Source organism: Cyberlindnera jadinii, assembly GCF_001661405.1.
Source record: "Cyberlindnera jadinii NRRL Y-1542 unplaced genomic scaffold CYBJAscaffold_26, whole genome shotgun sequence".
Lineage (NCBI taxonomy): Eukaryota > Fungi > Ascomycota > Saccharomycetes > Phaffomycetales > Wickerhamomycetaceae > Williopsis > Williopsis jadinii.
The window spans coordinates 27,752-52,003 of record NW_017963677.1 but is presented as its reverse complement, the minus strand read 5'-3'; the positions used below and the strand labels follow the sequence as shown (position 1 = coordinate 52,003).

Here is a 24,252-nt window from a genome sequence, read left to right as displayed (position 1 = left end):
CGCGCGAATATGCACTGTCGCTATGAGATCTGCACGTTTAGCTGCACCATCCTGCGAAGAGGCCTTAACCTTCCTTTGTCCACCAGCTAATCAGCAAGCATTCAGAATGACTGGCTTGAATCAGGTTCTTTTAGCAAGTGACTAATGATAGAACGCCAACTTCCGCCTCCTCCTCTATCCATCACATCCCCGTTTCGATCTTGTGCTTGTGGGCTGGGCTGGAAAGAGGAACCTCCAATACAACTCCTTTACGTAATCTGGCGCGTAATGGTTGCTGTGCGTCGTGGTATAGCCTTATGTATATGTACGCCTCTGCTGTACAAGATGTCTGTAAAAACCTTCCAGTGTTGATGAACTCATGCTTGAGTTAACTTCTGTTTTAACTTCGCAAGGTGGGTACCAGTAGGCCGTGGTTGTACGAAGTGGTGCACCGTGGCCCCTTGTTATGTCTCTCTATTAGCAAGAGATTCACACGGGTTGATTGACGGGCACACGCATTATATTGTTATTGTTATTCTTAGATCATATCACTTCGATGCTGCCAGGCCCGTCTGCCCTATAATAATACGAAAGCGACTTGAATCTTCCCAGCACTGCGACCCAGGTTTCAGGCCTTTATACACTTCCATGCAGCAGTCCTAAACCTCTCGTCTTGTTCCTGTTTTTTCTTCTAGACTTTCTGGACATTTGGATCTGTCTTGCGTGGGCTTCCGGCATGGCTCAAGTTCCCTAATCTTTTCATACTCTTCCTACTGGTTCTTCCTTCTGCTCTTTCTTCTTCTTCTTCTTCTTCCGCTCGCGTGTCCCGGTGCATATATACTCTGAGACTACTTCTATTGGTACTCATTCACTATGCTTCGTAGTATTGGACGGTTATTTATCCGGAAGAAGGCCCATTTCCTGTCTGGCCTCGTGCTTCTCGTCATAGTGGCTTCTATAGCTGTGATCACCAGAGGCGAGAACGACGGTGTTAAAGGTGTTTTCAAGGTCCCACTACAAGAGGTGGACACACTCCAGGATGTGGAAACACCACAAGAGGTGGACACACCACAGGATGTGAAAACACCACTACACGAGGTGGCTCCGTATGAGAACGTTATCAAGTACTTGAGAGACGAAAGACACCTGACTGAGGAGAACTCGAAAGTGTTTAGCAAGGAGCCTGGCAAACAAGACATAACAGACATCTTGGACTTCGATCGTGACCATCTCAAGGTTATCTATCAAGATATGATCGACACTGTCTACAAGAACACTGACTTGGACGGGGTGGACTGGGAGAAACTCGCCTACGTCTTCTATGCCACCTCTGAGAGTCACGTCTGCAATGTGTTGATGAAGTTTGCTGAGCTCAGAAACTATGGCTCCAGAGCACAGTTTGAGCTCCTTATTGGCCGTCATCTCATGGATGAGGCGAAGAAGCCTGCTCTGTACAAGCAGCTGACGGACTTTGCAAAACAGCATAAAGTCATCTTCAAGCCTGTTGACGTTATCCACATGGAAGGTGGGCCAGAGGTTATCTGGGAAAACGCGTTCACGAAGCTGCTGGTGTTCAACGAGACGCAGTACGATAGAATCATCTACATGGACTCAGATGCCGTTTTGCCAAATGGCCATATGGACGAGCTGTTCTTCGTTCCTCCGTGTAGACTGGCTGTTCCTAATGGTTATTGGCTCACTGAGTCGCTTCTCCATAACAAAGCGGAGAGATATAACATGAAGGACTATGGATTCGTCCCAATGACCACAGAGCAGAGACAAGCTAAGATCGATGAAATGGTGAAGACAAACATCACTGCCTTCCTTGATCCAAACACTGGTAAATTACCAGTCTTTAAAAACGGGAAGGCTCCTCTGAAAGACCGTGTCAACGAGAAGAACTTCTACACAAACTTGTTCAACAGTCTTCCAAACGACCCAGTGCTGGACGAGTACCAACTGACCGATTTCCTGATGGTTATTCAGCCTTCGCCAGAGTTATTCGCCAGAGTTCAACATTCTTTGGATATTAGAACTACAGAGTTCGACATGGATCTTATCCAGAGACATGTTTTCCCACCACAACCATGCTTGGATATGCAAAAGGAAAGCGGACAGAAAGATCTCACCTATGACGACAGACTCGCTGAGGTCCCAGAGATGATCGTCCTCCCACATTCTACGTACGCTGTTCTCACCATGGATCTCAACCGTAGAGATAACCATGACATGTTGATGGCTGATACTCAAGACCTTGCATTCATGATGCAGCGTCCTGAAAAGCCAAGTGAGGACGTACACTGGTATTGGGAGATTGATCATTTGCCAAACTTGGCCGACATCATCTACGACAATGTCAAGTACCTTCATTTCTCTGACCATCCAATTCCTAAACCATGGTTCAAGAAGGACATTTTCAACGGCTATATGGGTGCAAGATTCAGATGCCCAAGCCACCCAGACTTCTCCAGCACCGACGGTCGTGTGAAGCCAAGATGGACAATCAATGACTGTGGGCTTGGAGAACGTTGGGAAAGAGCCCATGAGATGTTTGCGAAATCTAGAAAGGATGTGTGTGGTCTTGACTTGATCGAGACTGATAAGGATACCTACGTCGAGATCGTCAACTGAACATTGAGTTTTTGACATCTCTGCAAGATATGTAAAATGCCAGTGGGCAGAATCTTTCATGTTGTTACAGTCATATTATCAACTCTGTAAATGATCAAATATCTATAAATTATTCCTAAAGGTTCTTATTTAATGTACACGGGTAATGTGAGATGAGCTCGTACGATTTATCACTGCAGTGTTCCGTTCTGTTCCTTACTACAGGCAGCATAGTGTAGAATTAGTGGTGCTCTTCCAGTGAATATTCCTACAATCGATGATTCAACTTGTTCGTCTCACGCAGTATACTTCTCACTACGGTTTAAATGGCTTCTTCTGCGTATTACTTGCCATCGACACCGTTCAGCAGAGTCCTATGAGGTAAAAAAAATGTTTATATTGCTGATTGGCTTCTGTAGAGATGGAATGCTTTATCATTTGGCTGGAAGAATGTACCTGAATGTGGTTCATTTATATATTAGTGTGTGCTGTTTGAATCATACCGCTAGCATATTGCTGCTCATGTGAGTGACATGATAATGATTTCCAATTATACTGAGAAGTACCCGGAGGGTATTAAAAGACAGCTGTTGACTCTAAAGAAACGTATGGTCTTGGAGGATGCTCATTTGTGTATCTATGAGATTTCATTGATAAGCTATAAGCTTGTTAAAAAGTGCTTGAGGACTATAGTACAAGACCTTCGATATACCAGTTCATGAAGTAAGGCTTTAACAACAATTGACGGGTTTCTATAAGGTCGTATTGGTTAATATCATCACTGATGAATCAGGCAATGCTATTGACATGGTGGCTAATATGAAGATTGATGCTATCGGGTCAAGTATCAGTTTCATGTCCAAAAAAGTTGGATGTGTTCCAATATAATTGGAATATTACGGCAAAGAAGACTCAAAACTATTGGTCTTTTGATTATAGCTTTTCTCAGACCATCCTTTATTGAATAGAATGATAAGTGTTGAGACGTATCCCATTGCAATGGAGCACTTGTTTGAGAAAGGAAGTTTTGTCTACGAAACAAAGTCGCTACACCAGGCGAATTCGTTCACTTTGTATCTCAAATCAGTGCAGTTCCTATCCATGGTGGAGTAATCGTTTGTACTATTCAGTTCCTCAGCGAAGGCTCTGAGATATCGATCAAATCTTGTTACAAGTCTGCGGTCATTAAGGAAGCCATGAACAGATTACAGGTACCGTAGAAGAGCGACCCGTGATTCAGTGACAAGATATCGCAATCTGATGCTTCTGTGGTAGTGTGATTGGCACATTGTCATCCTCCCAACTCCAAGTTGTCTGATACTTTTCACCAAAATACCTTTCTTCACAACCCTGATGGATGATCATCAATCTCCGTCTCACAATACAAAGCTTTCAATCTTGAACAAAGGATAGGTGGCTATAGGTTGTCCTGAGGAAATCCAGCTGAGCCAGTAAGACGCTGTTCTTTACAACATCCTGGAACATAATACATTAGAACACAAGATAACTGAGGTCATTCTACTGGACAGAGGTAAAGCCTTCATCAAGGCGTACACTTCGACCATCTCGCAATGTTCTTCGAATCTTCACGCCTCTCGTTTAAAACATCAACAAGGCAATAGCAGTTGATAAACTGAGTTCCATCATCATATCGATACGCATTGTGCTTCGTTGTAAGGTATAATTGCTCTAGCCTTCCATGCCAATACGCTGGCTATGACCTGCCTAATATAATATAATATACTATAATATAATATAATATTTGCGGACTTTCGGTTGGCGCACATCTTCACGGGAATAGACTCATCGCCGGTGCTAAAATTACATCAATGATCCAATGTCATTCTCGGTCAAAGACTACGAATTGTCTCGTTGAATCACCCAAAATGAGGTTTTTCCAGAAGGTTCTCGTTGTGCTTACATGTGGAATTGCAATAATTTTGCAATCCACACAGATGGTACGGGATAAGCTCTCTAGCGTTGCATACGAACAACACCTACGTTTGCAGTACTTACAGTCGTTAAGGTCAATTCAGTATACCTATGACCCAGAGCAGATATTTAGGCCCAAGCTGGCTTCCAATTCCTATTCCCAAAAGATCCTTATAGACGAGAACAGGGATGACGTCCAGATCGGCATGGAGAACGCAACCATCATAATGCTCGTTAGAAACAGCGAACTGGAAGGTGCGCTGAGTGCGATGAGGTCGCTCGAGGATAGGTTCAACAAAAAGTACAGGTACCCTTGGACTTTCCTCAACGATGTCCCCTTCACTGATGAGTTCATCGAGGCCACGACGCTGATGGCCTCTGGAACCACCGAATACGGGCTCATCCCGTCTGAGGAATGGGATAGGCCTCCGCACATCGACGAGGCCAAGTTCGTGCAGTGCATGGCAGACATGGTCGAGAAGGAGGTGATCTATGGCTTCTCAGAGTCGTATAGAAACATGTGTCGATTCAACTCCGGCTACTTCTTCAGACAGCAGCTTGTCAACAAGTACGAATGGTACATGAGAGTGGAGCCCGATGTCGAGTACTACTGCGACTTCGACTACGACCCCTTCAAGGTGATGAGGTTGAACGGCAAGAAGTACGGCTTCATCATCTCAATCCACGAGTATGAGGAGACGATTCCAACGCTTTACGACACAACGATGGACTTCTTCGAGCTGAACCCGCAATATCTCCATCCAAACAACTCGTTGGACTTCCTCACTGATAAGGAGCCCTTCCCAAATAGTCAGGTCAGAATGGACGTTGCCAACGACTATAACCTGTGCCATTTCTGGAGTAATTTTGAGATTGGTAACCTGGATTTCTACAGGTCAGAGGCGTACTTGCAGTACTTTGAGTACTTGAACCAAGCTGGTGGGTTCTACTACGAAAGATGGGGTGATGCTCCAGTTCATACGCTCGCCGCAGCGTTACTGCTTGACAAGCACGAGATCCATTACTTTGAAGATATCGGCTACTTCCACAACCCGTTCGCCAACTGTCCTTCGAGCACTGGGATCAGGAAGTCCAAGCGATGTATCTGTGATTGTTCGGATGAGTCTGTCATTGATGTGCTGCCACACAGCTGTGTTCCAATATGGTGGAAAGTTGGTGGTAAGACCTTTCTGAAGGACAAGGGGGTTATCTAACGCTAATGAATCATACTCGAAAATACAGCGCCTGCTTGGAAGACTGGTGGTGGTGATAGTAGTAGTAGTACATTAGTATGGAGTTTCCAGTCTCGACAGCTGGTTCAAGATCGTCTTGAGTTCATCGTCGGACTTCTTGTTGGCCAAGCTTGGTATCAGCGTCTTGGCCTCGTCAACGTCGTCGCACGCCAGCGAGCCCAGCTGTGCAACCTCGAAGGGGTGTAGATCTGAGTTCTCTGGGGCCTTCAGCAGCGCCTCCACGGCGGCGACTGTCTCAGTATCCCTGAATCTTGAGAACGCGCTGAGATAGTCCAGCGTCTTCTTCAGCACCTCGTTTGCCCCAACGGCAATCGCCGCTTTGGCGATTTCGTTGTTGTCCTCGTCGTTGCCGTCGTCATCGTCCAGGTCGTCCATGTCAACATCCGCGGTGTCTTTGAACTCACCGTTCGGCGTCATAACCTTCTTACGCATCTTGAGCGCACTTCTGATGAGAATACGTGCCTCGCTCAAGTTCAACGCAATCAGATCGGAAACCTCGCCGTCGTGTCCGATCTGGTGGATGTCGAACTCTGGCCCAAGGTTTAACGTAGCAGCGTTCTCTTCTTCGTCCAGATTCCCGCGCGCAGTCCGTCTTCTCACACCGGCCGTTGACGTTGACACATTCATCTTTAGTCGTATCTGCTTCTTCTTCCCCTTTGTGAACCCGGCTGGAACTTCGGCTGTTCTTTCCCTTCTTGCTCTGCTTTTTTCCCTTTCTTTCTGTGGTTGTTGATGTTTTACCATCTTCTACACACAGCAGGCTCGTCCGCCCGCCAGCTTCGCCAAGTAAGTTCCGGGGGGCCTTGATTACGTCAGCGTCCTCGGAAGTGGGCATGAATAACATCCACACACCAACACTTTGGCATACGGTTCAAGCACTTCTTAGCTACTGTTACTGTTAGCTATTACTACGGTACTGAGAGCTTTGTTTACTTGTGCATTCTTTCCAATATAACACGGGTTGCAATGGTTGAGAACGAGTTGAGACGCTTGGTAGAGGAAAGTGGTATTCTATCACCGGAAGGTGCTCTTTTGTTCAGCAAAGACGGTGTACTGGGAAGTATGTAATATCTATTCAATCAGAGCATGACATGGTGAACTAACACTGATTGCGCCCTTGCGAGGGGTGTAAAGGTTATGGTGTTGCAAAGTTAGAGGACTTTGATGATCTAAGGGACTTGAAGCTGACGAAGGAAGGTTTTGGGCTCTATGAGCTTCACTCTTATAAAATTCTGATATTGGCAAAGGGAAACGAAACACTAGCTGTTTATACTAAGTCGAGGCCATAATGTATAGATAAACGTCTTTGGTCGGTTTCAGAAACTAAAAAAGGAAAGATATGTAATGGTGTTATAGCTAGATGAACCCAGCACCTCCAAAGCCACCACTCCCGCTGAAGGGGGAGTCAAATGGTGATGGATTGGAACCATCACGTCTGTAAGAGCCCCTTGGTAATCCCATCCCTTCGCTATCCAAATCTGAGGCACCACCCATTGGATCATCATAGCGTGATCCCAAGGGATGGTCTCCTCTAAATGTTGGCGCTCCGCCAGTTTGTCCAAAGAGTGGATGATTCTTCCCTGGAATCATGCCATTGAATGGCCTCTTTGAAGATGTGCCCATAGGGTCTAGAGAAGGGTACTTCTCGCCTCCCGGATAGAGATCAGAGTCTCCGATTGAAGGGAATGTTGTACCACGTGGAGCTTGACCTGATGCTTTACCAAGAACTTCATATTCATCATCAAATTTCGGTATAGACTCAGGTAATGGTTTAACCTGTGTAGAATCACCAGGTTCTGAACTTATGAACAGACCTAGTTGTTCAGCCATGGCTTTTGGAAGCTTAGCAGGTTCAAATGATTTCATATCAGATTCAGCTCGAGCTTTGAAAGATTGGGAAGCCTCCAAGTAGGATACAATACCGGAAGGTATGGATCTAGCCCACTCTTCGCCCCTCAGAGACGAATAGTACAAATCTAAGGCTTCAACTGATGTTGGTGACTCTATTGATCTCAATTCATCAGAAAAGTCCGAAACACGACCAAACGAATGGGCTGCACTTTCACCCTCCAATATAACGCTTAGCGAATAGCCCTCTTTAGACACTTTGGTTACAGTGACATACACTTTCAACTGATCATGGTCTTGCTGTTGAAGCGTGATGCTATGAGAAGAATCACCAGGGTATTGATCCACCACGGTAAACCCCAATTGCCTGTGAGGATAAGAAGCAGAATAAGCAATGATTTGTTCCTTAGAGTTCAATTCCATCGTGTCCAAGAGCGTCAAGTATCAATATAACTCAATTATGTGCAGTTCAATGTGTCATGAACTTCGGTTGCGGTCTTTCGCTGTAACAGTGCGTATCGCGGTGTAGTTGAATAAGGGCCCCCACAAATAATCCAACCACCACAAAGCTTTATCACAATACTGGATTGGATTGATATAAAAGACACCACCACGTATAGTTAATGGCTTGTGGAGCAAGGAGATGTGTTTCAGTGATCTGCTTTAATCCCATATGGTGAAGGAGAAATAAGCTTAGTAAGCACTTACGTAATGCTGCTTATGTAACAAATATACATCCGAACACCTGACGCGATGAGCCGGTCAACAAACGCACTAAAACCACGAGTTTACCCTCTTTTCCAACGTTTACAAGGGTTTGTTATTCAGAGACAATGTCGAACAATCGGGTGAGTAAGAACAATCGGGTGAGTAAGAACAAGTTAAGGGGAATAGCGAAGGGGCCGTTGACTCCCAGCCCGTCGCCGTGTAATAAGCGTCAGTTGAAGCAGTATATCCTTTCTGTTGGTTCAAAGACGCGGCGCACCTGTGCACAGTGTGGTATGTCTTACTTGGTGAATTCGCCCAGTGATGTTAAACTGCACGATAAATTCCATAGGATATGTGTTGATGGGCGTGATTGGAACATGAGACTGGGTGAGCCCCTGGAGTCGATTTCTCAGAACGAGGCCATCTATAAAGTGGACTCCTCCAGACAATATGAATGCATCGGTGCTCTGGAGATGCTGGACATCGTCAACAAGGAATTGAATGCGCCGGACGATAATGATTTTTGGACCTCTGGAGACTCAAATGGAAGTGTCTATGTCTACGTAAGGAACAAAGTTGCCGTTGGCATCGTTTCAGTTGAGAGGTTCAACACCAACCCGGGCCACGGCAAGAAGGGCTATTGGTTCAGCGTTGAAGATGGACGTGTTGTTAGTCCTCAACCCCTGGACATTCTCTGTGGAATATCAAGGATCTATGTGTGTCGTCGTTACAGAAGACACGGAATAGCCATCAAGCTATTGCACGCCGTCCAAAGGCATTTGATCTATGGCTTGGTCATTCCGAGCTTGAAGATTGCATGGTCACAACCGTCAACTTCTGGAGGCCAACTGGCGATGAGGTTCAACGGCAGAATGCACAAGTCCGGCAAAGTACTGATACCTGTATACACATGAAAGCTCGCTTGCTATTATCCAAGTGGTGGTGGTATAAGTAACCGTAGTAATCGTGGTAAAAAGTAAACAAACAACAATGGGACGGTACGCGCAACATCACATAAATGTCTAGCAGAAAAAACCCACACAATGTCCAAATCAGACAAGCCCACCCAGGCACAAACAGACAAAAATCACAAACTGGGAAAAAAACAGGGAAAAACCAAAAAACAGGCGGAAAAGGCTCCACGGAGAACAAAGAAGACGGGAAGAAAGAGCGTGGTTTGACGGTTGAGAGAGCGAGAGCGAGCGAGAGAGAGAGCAAAAGCGAAATCCGAGAGCTCAGGAAAGAAGAAAACTCACTATGACCACCACAGTACCAAAGATATATTCATTTGCAGAGTTTGCCGGGGTTGCGGACGCCGTTGCCGACCATGTTGTTGCTGCTCAGAACCAGGCATTGACTAACAGTATACCATCGTCGACGCATAACTCGTCCTCGTCCACTGGGCAGACGCCAAACGCCAGTTCGACGAATCTCAAGAACGGGAAGAGCAAGAAAGAAAAGGTTGTAAATAAGAGGTTCAAGATTGCCATCAGTGGAGGTTCCTTGATAGGTGTTCTGAGCCAGGGTTTGCTGGAGAGAGATGACGTTCAATGGGGCAAGTGGGATGTGTATTTTGCAGATGAAAGACTGGTTCCATTTGATGATGAGAACTCTAACTATGGTAATGCTAAGCGTCAGATCTTTGACAAGCTGGAAGCGATGGGTAAGGAAATGCCCCAGATTTATCATATCGACGAATCCCTATTGGACGATGCACAGGAATTGGCTGATGACTATGAAAAGACGTTAATCAAGGGGTTCGCCAACAAGGACTCTGTGAGACTACCGCTATTTGACCTGTTCCTGTTGGGATGTGCACCAGATGGACACATTGCTTCAATCTTCCCTAATGACCATGCCGTGCTGAGAGAGAAACTGGCGTGGGTTGTTCCTGTTGAAAACGCACCTTCGGGCCCAAAGAGAAGAATAACGTTAACAGTACCGGTGATTTGTCACTCACACCGTGTAACGTTTGTCGTTGAAGGTGCCGTTAAGGCTTCGATCGTGAAAGTCATCATGGAGAGACCTGAAAAGGGGTTACCGGCAAGTGTCGTGAACGAGTTAGCTGCTGGGAGAGTAACGTGGTTTGTGGATAAGGCTGCGCTAACAGAGACTTACCTTTGATCCAAGATTGATCACAGCTGTTTAATTCGTTGCTTTCCGGTTTAATTTGTACGTTGTTGTTATTGTTGTTGTTGTTATGTTCTGACTTCCCTTTTGTACGTTAATAGCTAGTCTCTCTTCTAAGTAAACGTCTACACATTCCGAGTATGAGGTCTAAAGATATTAGTCAATTAATGATAGCCCAACCAAGCAGTGTTCACTGTTTATGTGTATATATGTGACTGTTACGGTTATCAGTGCTATTACTAAACCTATTAATCGTGATACAGTAACGAGTCCAACGTGTCATGGTAATTACCCGCTTCGTAATGACACGGATCCAGCTGGATGGTTTGAATGGTTAGGAATCCCAAGGTATCACGTGTGTCCTTCAACTCGCGAGCCAAGCTCTTCATGTTCGAATCTATAACGTCAAACTCGAACGAATAACTTGGTATGATACTTGGTCTAAAGATTAGTTTGCGGTTGTTCAGATCGAGGTACAAAGTGTTGAAAGTCAATGAGACAAACTCGCTCCTAGTGATTAACCTCGTGAACGAATGTAGTTCAACGGAGCAATTGGTGTTTACCGCCACGAAGTTGAAATGGCCATTGTCCTCGGCGAATACAACGTTGAAGAGCCTCTCAGCGTTGTCCACCCTTTTGATCTTGTCCCAGTAGTTGATCTTGTTAAGCGCCAAGCGGAAGGAGCTCTTTACGGTCATTTCGTGTCTTGTTTGTGTGGTTTGTTTGCGATGTTGATGATGTTGATGAAGGATGTAAACAAACCTTTCAAGATGCAATGTCTAGAGCGTAATGTCCCGAGAATAATGTCTCCAGCATAATGTCTCGAGCGTGATGTCTCGAGCATGATGTCTCCAGCATAATGTCCCAACATTGTGTCATTTCGCCTTAACGTCCTTTAACTTAATGTCACCCGAACTTTAATGTCCACCAACACAAAATCGCGGACATTTTCAAATCTCCATAAAGCTCTTCAACATGTCGTAACAGAACTTGTACTGATCAACACTCTGAACCATTGAGATTCTCTGTTCCCTCAGCTTGGAAACAACAGCATAGATCATGTCAACAGATTCGTTATCCCAGATCAGATGCGCATGTGAAAGAAGATAGTCCATCGTGATAAAAGTCCCCGTACGGCCAACACCGGCAGAGCAGTGTACAAACATGGGGTTCCCCTTACCGTTGAGTGATCTTGCCAATTGGCTCAGCTCCAATATCGGCTCCCATGCATCTGGTCTCATGGCATCGGTCCACTGGTCAAAGTAGATATGGTGCACCGTTCTCTTGTGCAGTACGTCACCACTGATCGAATCCACAGCGTCCAGTTGTAATTTGGTGTAGTGTATCCCGGCAGGGTCGAATCTGTCCTCATGTTCTAGGCACTTCAGTTGTAAATCGTACTTGAAGCCATCAAGACCCGGTTTGATGTCAAGAGACTCGCCAACGCCGTCGAGCCAATATTTGACACACTTCTTAACCGCCCCCTCTTGTATAGGTGTGACCATCACGATGACAACGTCCGGGTGCTCTGTTTGTTCCACAACCATGTGCCAGAAATGTGGCGTTGTCAGCACAGTGGGTCCCTGGGTGGCGATGTACTCATCTCTGATGCCGCCAAAGTCCAAATGGACATGGGACGCGTTGATATAGTCGCAATGACCCTCGGCAACGTCCAGCTTCACCCTGTTGTAGTCAAAGGGCAGGATGTTGGTATATCTATTGCGCCCATGGTCAAACCCTCTGACCCCGGCTTTCATGGTCCAGTGGGACGACTCGCTTCTGACGATGCCTTCATGCACCCGTTCATCCTCCATGTACTTGATGCGACGGAAGTGGGAATATATGTAGTTGGTCTCTGCCTTGATGTACTCGGGCATTGCGGCTTTGCCATCTTGGCCCTTCTTGTTCAGCGGACTAGAAGACGCTGACGATGTCGAAGACGTGCTAGATTTCTCATCCATGTCCCGCTGTGGTTGCGTAGCTGTGTGATTGTTGTCACCACCACTCTTCTGGGTTGATGAAGAAATTTTCACCTGTAGCCGATGGCCTACACTGCACAGTGAAACAGGTGAAAATGAGCAGATCTGTGTGAACATTTCGCTCTCTGTCCGCCTAAATCTGTACAATTGCACTTATTAGCGAGAATGAATGGATTGGCTTTGGAGATGAACCGGGGAGTGTGAAGGGGCTATAGAAAAGTTTTCTGAGCTTTTATTTTTGTCCCGTCCAGCTTAAACAACGGGGAAAGGCTTCTATCCATTGACAGTACCTGTTGTATCAGTTTTGGTGTGGTTTTGCCCTATTAAGCCTCTCGGAATAAGTGGAACGATTCGCCCTGTACGCGAAGGGAATCTGGACCCTATTTCTCCGTCGTGTTTTGGTATTCTCCCACACTTTTACCCGTTTGAGGAACATGGAGAGCGTGGACACCCAGAGAGAAGCAGGACTTGCCGTTTAGGGCAAGGTGTGCTGGAGTTTGGTGTGTACGGTGTCGGTGTCGGTGTCCCGTGTTGTTCGGCTCTGCTGTCGCGTAGGTCCCAACGTAATGTGTCAAAAAGTTAGGTATGAGGAACTACGCACACACTCCCGGTGATCATAGCACCAAGGCTAGCGGTGCATGGCATTGTGTGTTGTTTAGTCGTAGGCGTTCTCGGATTAAATGTAAGGATGTCTTCTGCGCTCCTTGTCTGTCGCCCTCCACCGCCGTGTGGGTCCTTGATGTTTGCCTTCTGCCTAATGAAGCTTTTCCTGTGTGATGGGCCTCTGTGATGGGCGCCTGTGTGTGCGTGTGTTTTCCTTCCAGCTCTGTTCGGGCACGCGCTGGGGGGAGAGTGCAGAAGGAGCCCGAGGTGGAGTCCCGCCTGAAATAACCCACGCACACCGTCCTTCCCCGGGGAGGGCGCGTGGGTGCGTGGGAGCGTGGGCGTGGGAGCGGGAGGGCATAAGCTGAAATTACACAGACCCCCAGGCAGACACCCAGGCAGACACCCAGGCAGACACCCAGGCAGACACCCAGGCAGACCCCCAGGCAGACCCCCAGGCAGAAACCAGGCCATTGGCTAAAGGGAAAAATTCCCACCCTTTAAACCACCTCCACTGAACGCACACACAGGGAGCTACAAATCGTGTACACCAGGAAACCATTCACCAATGCTATGAGAACGTTAAGAGCACCAAGGATATTCAAGAGAGGCATCACCGACTACGTTACCTTTCCTGCCCTGGGATCTGGCTCGGAGACCAGCGGAAGGAACAAAGGCCAGTTCAAGATCCACATGTTGAAGGCACCATCTCACCTTGGACACTACACGTACCGGATGAATAGGATGTACAACGAAGACCGGTACGCTGTGAGTATACTGAAGTTGCCCATCAAGTATGAGGAGTACGGTATGTCCAAAGATGTGATGCACAACTGTTTTGTCGCCAGTGTTTTTGACGGCCACGGTGGTGATGACTGTGCCAACTTCCTCCAGCACCACTTACACAGCAGGGTCGAGCTTTGGCAAGGGTCGGATGAACAGTCGTTCATGGGCCTGCTGGAGAAGTACTACAAGGATATCGGCGGATACTGGAAAAGAGTGTACAGGAAACGTGCAGAGATCTTCAAAGACCTGGAGCCGACTTCCAAAGAGATTGACGATCTCAGGTTGAGACTGTACCAGACTTACCTACAGGTGGATTACGACTTTATGACTGAACATGACAGATCAGGATCGACCTCCACCTCTGTGTTCATGTATAACTTGGACGTCTTGGACGAACAGGGGATGTACTTTTCCCCTGGAACGGTTTCACGGCTACACGTTGCGCAAGTTGGTGACACCAAATGCATCCTATGTGATCGAAATGGCCAATCACATGCACTGAACTCCATCCACCATCCTTCTTCACCCGCTGAATCGCGTAGATTGAACAAATTCACCGCTGGATTCGCCACTGATTCCTTTGGTGAGAATAGGTTTATGAATTTTGCCAATACCAGGGCGTTTGGTGACTTGATCGCCAAGAGCAAAGGTATCTCTGCAGAGCCTGATATCACCTCGTATATCATTGGTGATGCCACCGCTATAGCGCGTGCTGAGCTCGGTCATGAAACACCAGGAAGCGTTGGTGGTGATGAGTGCTTCCTTGTGCTTGTTTCCGATGGTGTCACGGGATACGCTACGGATCAAGAGATCTGTGATCTGGTTATGTCGACTCATAACGAGCACAATGGAACGCCACAGCGGTGTGCAGAGGAAGTTGTGAAGTACGTTGATGCCATCGGTGGTGATGACAACGCAACGTGTATCGTTATCAAGCTGAGCAATTGGGGCGGGTGGCCTGCGCAGGATCGTACTAAGAGATTGAGAGAGGATAAGCTCAAGGAAGGAATCAGCAAAATGGACATGGATAGGTATGGGTGATTCCACCGAGCATTTGCTAAGAACAGAGGTTTAGCGCCATAGATATTTATTACTTGACAAAGACAGAGGATGTATATGCATATGTCTCTTTATAATATATAAGCTACAGTTGAAGTCCACTGTATGTACATGTCATTGGAAATATATCCCACCCTTCTGCTCGAGAAATGATATATATATATATATATAAGAGCACTCTCATTTGTTCTTGGTCTGTGTGTAACTGAATCTCTTTCTCGTTGGTGCAAATTCTCCCAGCTTGCTACCAACCATGTCGTCTGTAACCTCGAATGCCACGTACTCCTTACCGTTATGGACCTGGAACTTCACTCCTACAAACTGCGGTAATATTGTGCAACTTCTGGCGTTGGTTCTGATTGGAGTATTGGACTTGATGGCATGTGCAATGGGCAGAGGCACAACGTGTGGGCCTTCGTTCATCAGCTGTTAGTGGAAAGCTCGCGGTCTACGGCTAAATCAAATGGAAACATACCCTTCCAGGCAGAGCGTCCTTTCAACAGCACTGGGGAGATTCTCATTTTGCTTCGATGTGTCTGTTTTGATGTGTGTGTGTGTGTCTCTGTGGTTTGTCCTAAGCGCTACAACTTCAACAAAGTTTCGATGTGTAGAAAAAAACCGGAAAAAAAAACAGAAAGAAAAGCCTTCGAAAATTTACATAAACAGTAATTTCCCTTTAGGGAAATGCTCGTGGAGGATGGGTAGGATTGGGTGGGATTTTGCTGTTCCGGGAAACACCGAGCAAAGAAGCACTACGCTCGGGCTATGGAAACCATACTTAGCCTATCGCAGTTATTCAATACCAACGCAATCATTCGAAGGACTACAAGGGTAGTGGAAGCCCGAAAAGCATGGCCATAAATAATAAACACAAGAGAGTTGAAAGCTAGTAGTAGCACCAGTGGAAGCACTGGTAGCACTGGTAGCACCGGTAGCAGCGCAATGCGATGATCCGCCATATCCTAACCAGTAGAAGCGAAACACCATAAGAGAGAAAAAACAAACCAGTTAAATGTAGGAAAAACACAGCCGAACCAATGTTCTTCTGATCCCAGATCCTCCGCGGCCACACTGGGGAGAGAAGAGCCCAAAGATTTTCCATAAAGAATTATATCGAATGCATTGATGGTCAACCATTCACATATGCTAATGAGTTATCGCGGTTTGATGACGTAAACGATCAAGAATGGTGCAACGAGAACCCGGAAGCCTTCAAGACCGATTTGTTCTCCTTGGACTTAGTGCTCAACTGATACAGTGAGTAAGCCGCAAGCGAAGCAGTGGCAACGCCGGCGAATACGACAGATTTTGGAGCTTTTGAGAAGAGCATTGTTCGTTATTGTTATTGATCTAGTTTGGAATGATTAGATGGCACAACGGTTATCAGGGGAAAGGGGGGAAGAAGAGAGATGGGCAGAGTTGCCTCTTTATATAAATGCGTGTTTTTGTATAGAATCCCCCCACACACGCACAGCTTCGGGATCAAACGATATTTTCCTGCCCCTTGTGCTTACTTTGAGGTTTGACAGCACAGCTCTGGCAAAAAGGTTCCGAAGGCTCTTTTTGCCCTAATTCTGCACCGCAACGTACGGGGGTTTTTTCACCGTGGGAAATTTGGGGAATCGGATGCTTTTTTGCGTAGGCTTTCTCATGCACCCCGGGATTTTTTTATTATCGGTGGCTTTTTTCCTCTGGCTCCCTCGGTCTTTGGGCCTTTAAGCTTGAAAAACTATGGCATTTCGATGGGTTTTCATTGTAATATTCGTTGTAGTGGGAGAGAATCCTTCAACCACGGGTGTGCAAGGCATAGAAGAGCAATATCAAACAACACACCGGGATTTAGAACTCACTCACTCGCTGCTGCGTCCTTATTGGCTGGAATTGAGCTGCCAACGTATGACTTAATATTACAGTCTGGTGCTACTTTTGAGCTGTGTGCATGATGTTGCCCGGTGCCGAATTGCAGCGATTGCTTTTTCTGCAATTCGGCGTCGAGCGGTATTGCTTATGTAATGTTTATGTAATCACGGGGTGTTTGGATGTTTCCAAGTCACATTTTTTCATCCTCGGTTTGGCGAAGAGATGAGATGCGATGAGGTGGTGAAGGGTATTAGCCATAGCGATAGCTTTCCAGTGTGACCATGTTTGCTGCGCGGTTTGATCCTTCTGCGGTTATTAGTGAAGATAAGCCCGTTGTGCCGCTGAAGAGGAGGGTGGAGGAAGTTGAGAGCGATGGTGAGAGTGATGGTGAGAGTGATGGTGGCAGCGATGGTGGAAGCGATGGTGGAAGCGATGGTGAGAGCGATGGTGATGATTCAAGTGATAATTCCAGCGACGAGTCCAGTGACGCTTCTAGTGGCTCCGCCGATGATGAACATGCTACCCACGATCCCAACAATGACAATGACGTTGAAATGATTGACGTCCAAGAACATAATCCAAAGTTCTCTTCAATCCTGTCTCGTTTCAACCAATCCATTCACCAGTCCCATGAGCTTGAAAATACTGAAGAACAAGAGGCAGAGGTTATCCATGAGGAGGTAGAACAGCATGCCATTGTGCCACTGCCTCAACCAGCATTACCAAGGGACCATAGACTCACAGCGGCCCAAAGGTCAAACAACTTGAACTGGCTAGCACAGCCACTTCTCATCAAGACTACAGAGCTAAAACCGTTCGAAGAGTTTGACATTTCACCTCAAATCTTGAAGAATTTACATTCTATGGGTTTCAACAAGGCATTTGCGTCGCAAATAAAGACTTTGGAACTATTGCTGCCTGAGATTAACAACAAGTTGAACCCTGACGCCATTAGGGGTGATGTGTTGGTGAATGCATCAACAGGTTCAGGTAAAACACTGGCGTATACAATCCCAGTGATCCAGTCATTGATGAATAGAGTCGTTCCAAGGGTAAGATGTATAATCTTGGTGCCAACCAGACCTTTGATTAATCAAGTTTTCAAGACTCTGATTGAGGTGTCCAAGGGTATTGACCTGAATATTGTCACATTGGGAAAAAGTGACGTGTCGTTACGTGAAGAATCTCGTAAGTTGATCCAGTATGTCCCAGACATCGTTGTGACTACACCTGGTAGATTGGTGGATCATTTAAACATGGAAAGTTTCAAGCTGGATGATCTACAGTGGTGTGTTATCGATGAAGCTGATAAACTACTGAACCAGAGCTTCCAGGATTGGTCAAATGTGCTAATCTCCAAATTGCAGGATCCAAATGGTGGTAACTTAAGCAAGAGGTTTAAAAGGCCGTTGACAAAGATGATCTTCTCTGCAACACTAACCACGGATGCTGGTAAACTATCAGCGTTGCAATTCAGAAGCCCACGGCTAATCCTTGTGAACAATGAAGACAGTATTCTCCAATCCGATAAGATCTTTACATTGCCTTCAACACTGAAGGAGCACTACACCAAATTCAGCTCGTCGAACGCTTCTTACAAACCACTCATCCTTCTCAAGCTCCTTCAATCGTTTGCATCCAACCACACGCTGGTATTCACCAAGTCCAACGATGCAACTTTACGTCTCTCTACGTTGTTGAAGAATTTGACCTCAAGCCTATGTCCAGAGATTGTTGTTAACAACATCAATTCTCAACTGAATAGCTCCACAAGAGCTAAGTTGCTCTCACAGTTTGAACAGGGCACAATCTCTGTTCTTGTCGCTACTGATCTCATCGCTAGAGGTTTGGACCTGAAGACCATCAGAAACGTTGTGAATTACGATCTGCCACCTTCCTCGCGTGAATACGTTCACAGAGTTGGAAGAACTGCAAGAGCAGGTGATTCTGGTGATGCCTATACCATCGTTGTCGGCCGTGGTGAAGGACAGTTCTTCGAACGTATTGGACGTGATATCAACAGACCAACCCCGGTAGAATCCATCACCTTGCAAGATATCAGTGAAAAGGAGAAGGAAATCTACCAAGGTGCATTGAACGAATTACAACAAGCGTTTAAAAGATAGAATACAGAGTTGTGGTTCAATGTATATAAAGTATGCTGGTTAGAATAAATAAAGGGGGTGGATTTGGTAATAAATAAATAGTAACTTCCGAGATCGACAGCTCGTAAAAGTTCTGTTCTGCCTCGGACAGCGTAGCACACAGCACGTTTACACAGCATGTGGGTTGTTGATGATCAACTCTGTGGCGTCTTTGAAGGTTCTAATCTTGTCAGCCTCCTCGTCTGGGATACCAATGCTGAACTCTTCCTCAATGGCCATCACAACTTCAACAATGTCCAGCGAGTCCAGCCCCAAGTCACGCGAGAAGTCCGTCTCCGGGCCGATCTTCACGCTCTTGTTGACCTTGTCATAGCCTTCCAGGATCTCAAGGATTCTCTCCTCAACCAGCTCCTGTGTTAGTGGTGGGGCGTGGGAGTAACAACGGGCAGAGAACTGGAACGGCAAACGCTGTTGTTGTGTCTGTGCCAAAGCCCACGCAGACTTGGTGACGATTGGACTTGGTCTAATGGCCTTAACAGCGCTAAAGTTCTTCAATGCGAGTCTGAACATCTTTCTTTGGGCTCCTTCTAAAGTGGTTGTTGTTGTTTTTGCGGTGGTGGTCGTGGTGGTGGTGGTGGTGGTAGTTTTTCAGTGATGAACACTTTTTTGGCTTTGGCTCGACGGGGGGGAATCCGCGCTGCCGCGGCCCCCCTGAAATTCTTCCCCGGAGCGTGTGGTGTATGGATGTTTGGGTGTCCAGGTGTTGGTGTATGGGTTTGCTGGTGTCCGGGTTTATCACCGTTCCGTTTTCGACTGGACGCTCCCGGGAGCGTTTTACAAAAAAATCCTTCGAGCGCAATAGGCACGGCCCACAGAGGAGAACAACAACCGCAGCGCTAGGTCGAAAGGTTGAGAGAAGAGATGTTCAGAAACGTATTCAAGACCCTTTTGGGCGGGTCGTCGACGACGACTTCCATGCTCCGCAGCGGGATCCCACAACGCTCATCGTATTCGAACTTCCAGTCAGTGTTCTCCCAACTGTCAAGCTCGACGCAGAAGGTGTCCCAGAGGTTTGCCACGATCAACCAGATCAAGCGTGGTATGACCAAGCCTTTGAACAAGCGTCCGGTCAAGTCTCCGGATCTGGACACCTGTCCTGTCCGTAGAGGCGTTGTTCTCCGTGTGATGGTGCTTAAGCCAAAGAAGCCAAACTCAGCGTTGAGAAAGGCTGCAAGAGTTCGTCTCACAAACGGTAAGGTCATCAGTGCGTATATCCCAGGTGAAGGCCACAATGCCCAGGAGCACAGTGTTGTGCTGGTCAGGGGTGGAAGATGTCAGGATGTTCCTGGTGTTAAGTACAGATGTGTTCGTGGTGCTATGGATCTAAGTGGAGTTGCCAACAGAACAACCTCCAGAAGTAAATACGGTGCTAAGAAACCACAAAAGGAGTGATATATATAACTTCAGCAATACATGTACATAACTATTCTGTTGTCTAACGTTCCTGGAAACGTCTTCCAGTTGCAGTCTTTCTCTCAACGGCCTCATCGTTCTCAGGTTTGGCTCTGTTCAACACCTTCAAGTACTGGTTCACTCTGAATCTCATTCTCGAATGCATGTACGCCTTTGAGCATTTGATATGGTAATGGAAGTAGCTTCTGAACAGCTGGATATGGGAGATGGTGTTGTCTCTCTTCTGTGGAACCAAATGTCTTGGGAAAAGAACAAAAGTGATGTAACCCTTCTTCTCATCAGGGCTGTACTTGATCATGTCTCGAACTTCCAAAGGAGGCTCCTTGTGAGAGTACAACACCTGTGGTGCATTTTGGACGGCTCTTCTTCTCGCGTCAACAAACTCTTGTAGGAACACTTTGCCAAAGATCTTGTCAGTTTCATCCTTGAAGACGGTTGAGAAGATCACAGTGACTCTATCAAAGGAAGGCTGTATATAGATAGCCTCCTCGTCTCTGTAATTGATCTCGTAAACAGAGGAGCGTGTCTCCGGTTCAACGCCAGTCTCCTGGTGCTTAGCACTGAGTCTCTCGTACTCTTCAAAGGCGGCGTCGAAAGGCGCTGCCAACATGTTTCTCTTCAACAGTGAGATCGATTCAATAACCTCATTTTGAGCCTCCAACCCAGAGATTGACCCGAGATCCAAGTATAGGGAGAAGTCATAGCCCGGCTCAATTGTAGGGGACTCGTACGCAGCATACACCGACTTCAGCTTCTCCAACGCGCCGTATTTGGCGCAGTCCTTGAAGGCCTTACTCTGTATCGAGATGAGCAGCTTGGTCTTTTCTTCAGGCGTGGAAATGTGATAAGTTGTATAGTCAAAGTCGGACACGATTCTGTCCACCGCAGTTGGGGACTCGAATAGCTCCTCCAAAGTCTTCTTGATGAGCAAATTGTCCGATGGGATCTGTAACATTCTCCGTCTCTCTTCAATGGGAATTGAATAACTGTGATTCCTCTCACTTGTAGGGGGGTGTTTCGTGGATGTGTGCAGTTTTAGGACAGGGAACAACCCGAGAGAACCCGTTAGGGGGAACAAAGAGGTGTAGGGGGGAAAGCAAATACGAGGGCAGTCACGTGCGGTATTTGTCCCCGGGTCTCACGTAACGTCGACTTTGGAAAAAAACTGGACACAGACAAATTGAACATTAAGTGATAAACAAACAAGGGGACAAAGAAGACATTAAAACAACTCGGTGGACATTTCTTGAAGTGGGGACAAATCGAAACAGACAAATCCGCCACCTACAAAAAGTTCTCCTGGAAACAAAATGTCCCGTAATAAAGAGGTGCTCAACTTTGAGGACACCTATGCCGGTATCTCTGATGAAGAAGAGGATGCCTTCAACGATGAGACTTTTGGCACAGGTGTTGCCGTTGGGTCTGACTTCAACTTTGGGGGAGACTCTTCAGCCTCAACGAAAAGTAGTGGGTTGCACTATGCCCAAGTTGCTGGTTCTCACAAGGCCAATGTTGCCTATAATGACGATCAATTGAAGCCAATTGAGGGTCTTTGGGGCCAAGGTAGTAAAGATGCTATCTCTGCCGACGAATTGGAGGCTAAGCTTCAGAGCTCTGTTGCACAGGCTCAGCAGCAGACTCAGCAACAAACTGAGCAGCAGCAACAGGCTCAGCAATTCCCAGGTGGCTATCCTCCACTAAACATGGGTTATAACTTTCTCCCACCTGGATTCATCCCTCCGCAAGGCTATGGCCAATTTGCAGTTCCTCCACCTCAGCAGTTCCAACAGTTTCAACAGTTCCCTCCAATGGATCAACTGATGATTCAGCAGGGCCAATTCCCTCCTCAAGGTGTCAATGTCAATGCAGGGCAAGGTATTCCACAGGCTGGTCCTCAGGGACAGTTCCAACCACCTCCAGGGTTCCAACAGTTGGCTCCACAGCCTGTTCAAGGTCAGGGACAAGCTCAAGGACAAGCTCCTCAACAGTTGCAGGAACCAGCTCCTCAGGAAACCCAGCCTCAACTTTCTGGTTCCCAACAAGGTGGTACTAAGGTCGATCTCTCTGACTTCCCAGTTCTCGGCTCCAATGAGAAACGTGTTCAAAGCCAAGGACATCAGCACCAGCGTCAGCAGCAACAGAACCAAGGTCAAAACCAGAGATCTTACCGTCAACGTCACCATCACCATGATAACTTTGACGAATTGCCGGAGGAGGAGAAACAACGTATCATTAAACGTCAACAAAAGGTCCACCGTATCACACAGTTCTGTGGTATTATGACTCCTCGTGATAAAGATTTCGTCAGTCGTGTTCAACTGTCACAAATTGTGACGGATGATCCTTACATTGACGATTTCTACTTCCAAGTCCATCGTCTTTTGAAAACTGGAAACGCTGAAGTTGATAACAACAGCGTTGCACAGTCATACCTGGATCTCTCTGGTCACAGGCTAGGAGGACGTGATCAAAGAGCCGAAGTTGCACTCCAAAGAATGCAACAGCAGGTTCAAAAGGCCGTGAGCTATGTTAAGGAACGTGCAAAAAATCACCCTGCTAACGGTGGTAGAGGTAATGCATTGGGAAAGACTAGCACCTTGGGTAAGACTCCAAGAAAGCAGCTAGAAATCACACTCAAATCAGACGTTCCTGTTTCAACAAAGAGTGGAAGAAAGTCAATCCTACTCCAGATTGAAAACATCTACCAGAAGGTGTTGGAGTTGGAGAGTGCGCAGAGAGAGAATAAGCCACTGGATGTTGAAGGACTTTGGGAATCTTTGAAACTGTTTGAAGAGTCTGATAATATGAACTTCTTCATCCAGATCCTCTCCTTTGAAAAGGGCCTGAAAATCTTCCCAAGAATCTATGGGTTCTTGGATAGACAACAGAAGTTGACAATTATCACATTAATATTTGCAAATTTGTCCTTGATCAAAGTTGTTGCTGAATCCTCTTTCAAGAACCATAAGGATGATCAGATCCCTGCTAAGGTTCAAAGAACCATTGAGCTCTTCCAACACGTTGTCCTCAAGACCATCATGGTGTTTTTATCCTATGACACTGCCATTACTGAGATCATTGGTCTCTTAACCATTTTAATCGAACATAACAATGTTGCCTTCTTGGCCACGTCCAAACTAGGTACTTCATTGATTACGATTCTACTTTCAAGAGGTGAAATTATTAAGCAAGAGCAGAACGTTTCCTCTGAAGATTTGAAAGATTGGTCCAACGCTTATGATAAGTTGTTCTCATCCTTAGAGACCAAGCTTTCCCTGTTGTTCCCTTCAAAGAGCTCAAACTACGACGACTCTTACATTTGGCAATTCTTTGCCTCGTTGGCATTGAGTGGTAAATTGAACCATCAGAGAATCATCGTCGATGAGATTAGAGATGAAATCTTTGGTTCTCTCGCAAAGGCGAAGGAGAGCGACGACGCGACAAAGATGATGATCATCTCCAACTTGAACTTGTTCTTGAACGTGATTGGATTAACTGCCAAAGGTGATGAAATTGTCGAATTGAAAGAAGCTTGAAGGTGTTATAGTTTACAGTTGTTAGTTTTGTTAATCCAATCTCTTTTTCTCTCATTATCAGTGGCAGCTCCAGTAATCGGCATGTGGGTCCACTGAGCTGCCTCATACTTCTTCCTATGGCTTATTTTGCCGTAGTTAAAGCTTCCTCTTCGGTATTTCTTGAAACGGTGTAAGTGTTTGAGTCTAGGGTACTTCCTATATGGGTATGTTGTGGTGTTTGGATGTTTTATGACACATCATGATTATACAAGCTACTTGAAGCAAGAGTTTAGCTACTTGCTGCTGAAGCCGGATCCTAATGACTATCTACGAATGTATACCACATAGAATAATATCATATATCACTTAAAAATAATGTTATATAATTCAAACTGTTGAACCGAAGTATGTA

At 46.3% G+C, this 24,252-nt stretch overlaps 17 protein-coding genes across 17 annotated transcripts; 9 read left to right on the top strand and 8 right to left on the bottom strand.

Moving 5' to 3' along the window:
- Window positions 1–852: 852 nt before the first annotated feature.
- Window positions 853–2,610, top strand: CYBJADRAFT_164951 (nucleotide-diphospho-sugar transferase; the record flags this gene model as incomplete). The annotated part of the gene is made up of 1 exon (XM_020213891.1): window positions 853–2,610. One exon carries the CDS (start codon window positions 853–855, stop codon window positions 2,608–2,610), a length of 1,758 nt encoding a protein of 585 aa, XP_020067823.1.
- A 1,845-nt stretch (window positions 2,611–4,455) lies between these two features.
- On the top strand, window positions 4,456–5,971 carry YUR1 (mannosyltransferase YUR1). Its single transcript, XM_020216001.1, has one exon. The coding sequence runs from the start codon at window positions 4,476–4,478 to the stop codon at window positions 5,733–5,735; it is 1,260 nt and encodes a 419-aa protein (XP_020067822.1). The 5' UTR covers window positions 4,456–4,475; the 3' UTR covers window positions 5,736–5,971.
- RPB4 (DNA-directed RNA polymerase II subunit RPB4) lies at window positions 5,573–6,479 on the bottom strand. The gene has a single exon (XM_020216000.1). It carries the CDS (start codon window positions 6,399–6,401, stop codon window positions 5,808–5,810), a length of 594 nt encoding a protein of 197 aa, XP_020067821.1. The 5' UTR covers window positions 6,402–6,479; the 3' UTR covers window positions 5,573–5,807.
- A 261-nt stretch (window positions 6,480–6,740) lies between these two features.
- EGO2 (Ego2p) lies at window positions 6,741–7,063 on the top strand (the record flags this gene model as incomplete). The annotated part of the gene is made up of 2 exons (XM_020216732.1): window positions 6,741–6,834; window positions 6,909–7,063. 2 exons carry the CDS (start codon window positions 6,741–6,743, stop codon window positions 7,061–7,063), a joined length of 249 nt encoding a protein of 82 aa, XP_020067820.1.
- Window positions 6,907–7,616, bottom strand: CYBJADRAFT_169945 (uncharacterized protein). Its single transcript, XM_020215999.1, has one exon. The coding sequence runs from the start codon at window positions 7,602–7,604 to the stop codon at window positions 7,131–7,133; it is 474 nt and encodes a 157-aa protein (XP_020067819.1). The 5' UTR covers window positions 7,605–7,616; the 3' UTR covers window positions 6,907–7,130.
- Window positions 7,617–8,455: 839 nt separating this feature from the next.
- ECO1 (Eco1p) lies at window positions 8,456–9,273 on the top strand (the record flags this gene model as incomplete). Its single annotated transcript, XM_020217252.1, has 1 exon — window positions 8,456–9,273. One exon carries the CDS (start codon window positions 8,456–8,458, stop codon window positions 9,242–9,244), a length of 789 nt encoding a protein of 262 aa, XP_020067818.1. The 3' UTR covers window positions 9,245–9,273.
- A 216-nt stretch (window positions 9,274–9,489) lies between these two features.
- Window positions 9,490–10,567, top strand: SOL1 (Sol1p). Its single transcript, XM_020215998.1, has one exon. It carries the CDS (start codon window positions 9,588–9,590, stop codon window positions 10,452–10,454), a length of 867 nt encoding a protein of 288 aa, XP_020067817.1. The 5' UTR covers window positions 9,490–9,587; the 3' UTR covers window positions 10,455–10,567.
- Window positions 10,568–10,601: 34 nt separating this feature from the next.
- CYBJADRAFT_169941 (uncharacterized protein) lies at window positions 10,602–11,502 on the bottom strand. Its single transcript, XM_020215997.1, is given in 2 exon segments — window positions 10,602–11,298; window positions 11,313–11,502. The coding sequence occupies 1 exon segment, from the start codon at window positions 11,156–11,158 to the stop codon at window positions 10,709–10,711; it is 450 nt and encodes a 149-aa protein (XP_020067816.1). The 5' UTR covers window positions 11,159–11,298; window positions 11,313–11,502; the 3' UTR covers window positions 10,602–10,708.
- PTP1 (tyrosine protein phosphatase PTP1) lies at window positions 11,441–12,343 on the bottom strand (the record flags this gene model as incomplete). The annotated part of the gene is made up of 1 exon (XM_020212174.1): window positions 11,441–12,343. A coding segment is annotated over one exon (903 nt), but the record flags the coding sequence as incomplete, so codon positions are not given.
- A 920-nt stretch (window positions 12,344–13,263) lies between these two features.
- On the top strand, window positions 13,264–15,062 carry PTC6 (type 2C protein phosphatase PTC6). The gene has a single exon (XM_020215996.1). The coding sequence runs from the start codon at window positions 13,616–13,618 to the stop codon at window positions 14,867–14,869; it is 1,254 nt and encodes a 417-aa protein (XP_020067814.1). The 5' UTR covers window positions 13,264–13,615; the 3' UTR covers window positions 14,870–15,062.
- On the bottom strand, window positions 14,985–15,415 carry RSM19 (mitochondrial 37S ribosomal protein uS19m). Its single transcript, XM_020215995.1, has 2 exons — window positions 15,363–15,415; window positions 14,985–15,300 (listed from the first exon to the last, which is right to left on the bottom strand). Exons 1-2 carry the CDS (start codon window positions 15,406–15,408, stop codon window positions 15,068–15,070), a joined length of 279 nt encoding a protein of 92 aa, XP_020067813.1. The 5' UTR covers window positions 15,409–15,415; the 3' UTR covers window positions 14,985–15,067.
- Window positions 15,416–15,721: 306 nt separating this feature from the next.
- On the bottom strand, window positions 15,722–16,122 carry CYBJADRAFT_56572 (uncharacterized protein). Its single transcript, XM_020217790.1, has one exon. The coding sequence runs from the start codon at window positions 15,987–15,989 to the stop codon at window positions 15,774–15,776; it is 216 nt and encodes a 71-aa protein (XP_020067812.1). The 5' UTR covers window positions 15,990–16,122; the 3' UTR covers window positions 15,722–15,773.
- A 906-nt stretch (window positions 16,123–17,028) lies between these two features.
- On the top strand, window positions 17,029–18,873 carry DBP6 (putative ATP-dependent RNA helicase DBP6; the record flags this gene model as incomplete). The annotated part of the gene is made up of 2 exons (XM_020213084.1): window positions 17,029–17,058; window positions 17,140–18,873. 2 exons carry the CDS (start codon window positions 17,029–17,031, stop codon window positions 18,871–18,873), a joined length of 1,764 nt encoding a protein of 587 aa, XP_020067811.1.
- A 74-nt stretch (window positions 18,874–18,947) lies between these two features.
- CYBJADRAFT_56576 (acyl carrier protein) lies at window positions 18,948–19,723 on the bottom strand. Its single transcript, XM_020217791.1, has one exon. The coding sequence runs from the start codon at window positions 19,420–19,422 to the stop codon at window positions 19,021–19,023; it is 402 nt and encodes a 133-aa protein (XP_020067810.1). The 5' UTR covers window positions 19,423–19,723; the 3' UTR covers window positions 18,948–19,020.
- On the top strand, window positions 19,684–20,342 carry MRPS12 (mitochondrial 37S ribosomal protein uS12m). The gene has a single exon (XM_020215994.1). It carries the CDS (start codon window positions 19,774–19,776, stop codon window positions 20,302–20,304), a length of 531 nt encoding a protein of 176 aa, XP_020067809.1. The 5' UTR covers window positions 19,684–19,773; the 3' UTR covers window positions 20,305–20,342.
- A 5-nt stretch (window positions 20,343–20,347) lies between these two features.
- ARC35 (Arc35p) lies at window positions 20,348–21,342 on the bottom strand (the record flags this gene model as incomplete). Its single annotated transcript, XM_020217251.1, has 1 exon — window positions 20,348–21,342. The coding sequence occupies exon 1, from the start codon at window positions 21,278–21,280 to the stop codon at window positions 20,348–20,350; it is 933 nt and encodes a 310-aa protein (XP_020067808.1). The 5' UTR covers window positions 21,281–21,342.
- Window positions 21,343–21,617: 275 nt separating this feature from the next.
- Window positions 21,618–24,204, top strand: PAT1 (deadenylation-dependent mRNA-decapping factor PAT1). The gene has a single exon (XM_020213217.1). It carries the CDS (start codon window positions 21,636–21,638, stop codon window positions 23,859–23,861), a length of 2,226 nt encoding a protein of 741 aa, XP_020067807.1. The 5' UTR covers window positions 21,618–21,635; the 3' UTR covers window positions 23,862–24,204.
- Window positions 24,205–24,252: the final 48 nt, after the last annotated feature.

Excerpts from the sequence above, each read along its gene's own strand:
- RSM19 (XM_020215995.1), bottom strand. The coding sequence starts at position 15,408 with ATGAGAATCTCCCCAGTGCTGTTGAAAGGACGCTCTGCCTGGAAGG. Across the intron at positions 15,301-15,362 it reads AGGACGCTCTGCCTGGAAGG|GCCCACACGTTGTGCCTCTG; the intron begins GTATGTTTCCAT and ends TGATGAACGAAG.
- PTC6 (XM_020215996.1), top strand. The coding sequence starts at position 13,616 with ATGAGAACGTTAAGAGCACCAAGGATATTCAAGAGAGGCATCACCGAC.
- SOL1 (XM_020215998.1), top strand. The coding sequence starts at position 9,588 with ATGACCACCACAGTACCAAAGATATATTCATTTGCAGAGTTTGCCGGG.
- YUR1 (XM_020216001.1), top strand. The coding sequence starts at position 4,476 with ATGAGGTTTTTCCAGAAGGTTCTCGTTGTGCTTACATGTGGAATTGCA.
- CYBJADRAFT_169945 (XM_020215999.1), bottom strand. The coding sequence starts at position 7,604 with ATGGCTGAACAACTAGGTCTGTTCATAAGTTCAGAACCTGGTGATTCT.
- CYBJADRAFT_56576 (XM_020217791.1), bottom strand. The coding sequence starts at position 19,422 with ATGTTCAGACTCGCATTGAAGAACTTTAGCGCTGTTAAGGCCATTAGA.
- RPB4 (XM_020216000.1), bottom strand. The coding sequence starts at position 6,401 with ATGAATGTGTCAACGTCAACGGCCGGTGTGAGAAGACGGACTGCGCGC.
- MRPS12 (XM_020215994.1), top strand. The coding sequence starts at position 19,774 with ATGTTCAGAAACGTATTCAAGACCCTTTTGGGCGGGTCGTCGACGACG.
- CYBJADRAFT_56572 (XM_020217790.1), bottom strand. The coding sequence starts at position 15,989 with ATGGAAAATCTTTGGGCTCTTCTCTCCCCAGTGTGGCCGCGGAGGATC.
- CYBJADRAFT_169941 (XM_020215997.1), bottom strand. The coding sequence starts at position 11,158 with ATGACCGTAAAGAGCTCCTTCCGCTTGGCGCTTAACAAGATCAACTAC.
- PAT1 (XM_020213217.1), top strand. The coding sequence starts at position 21,636 with ATGTCCCGTAATAAAGAGGTGCTCAACTTTGAGGACACCTATGCCGGT.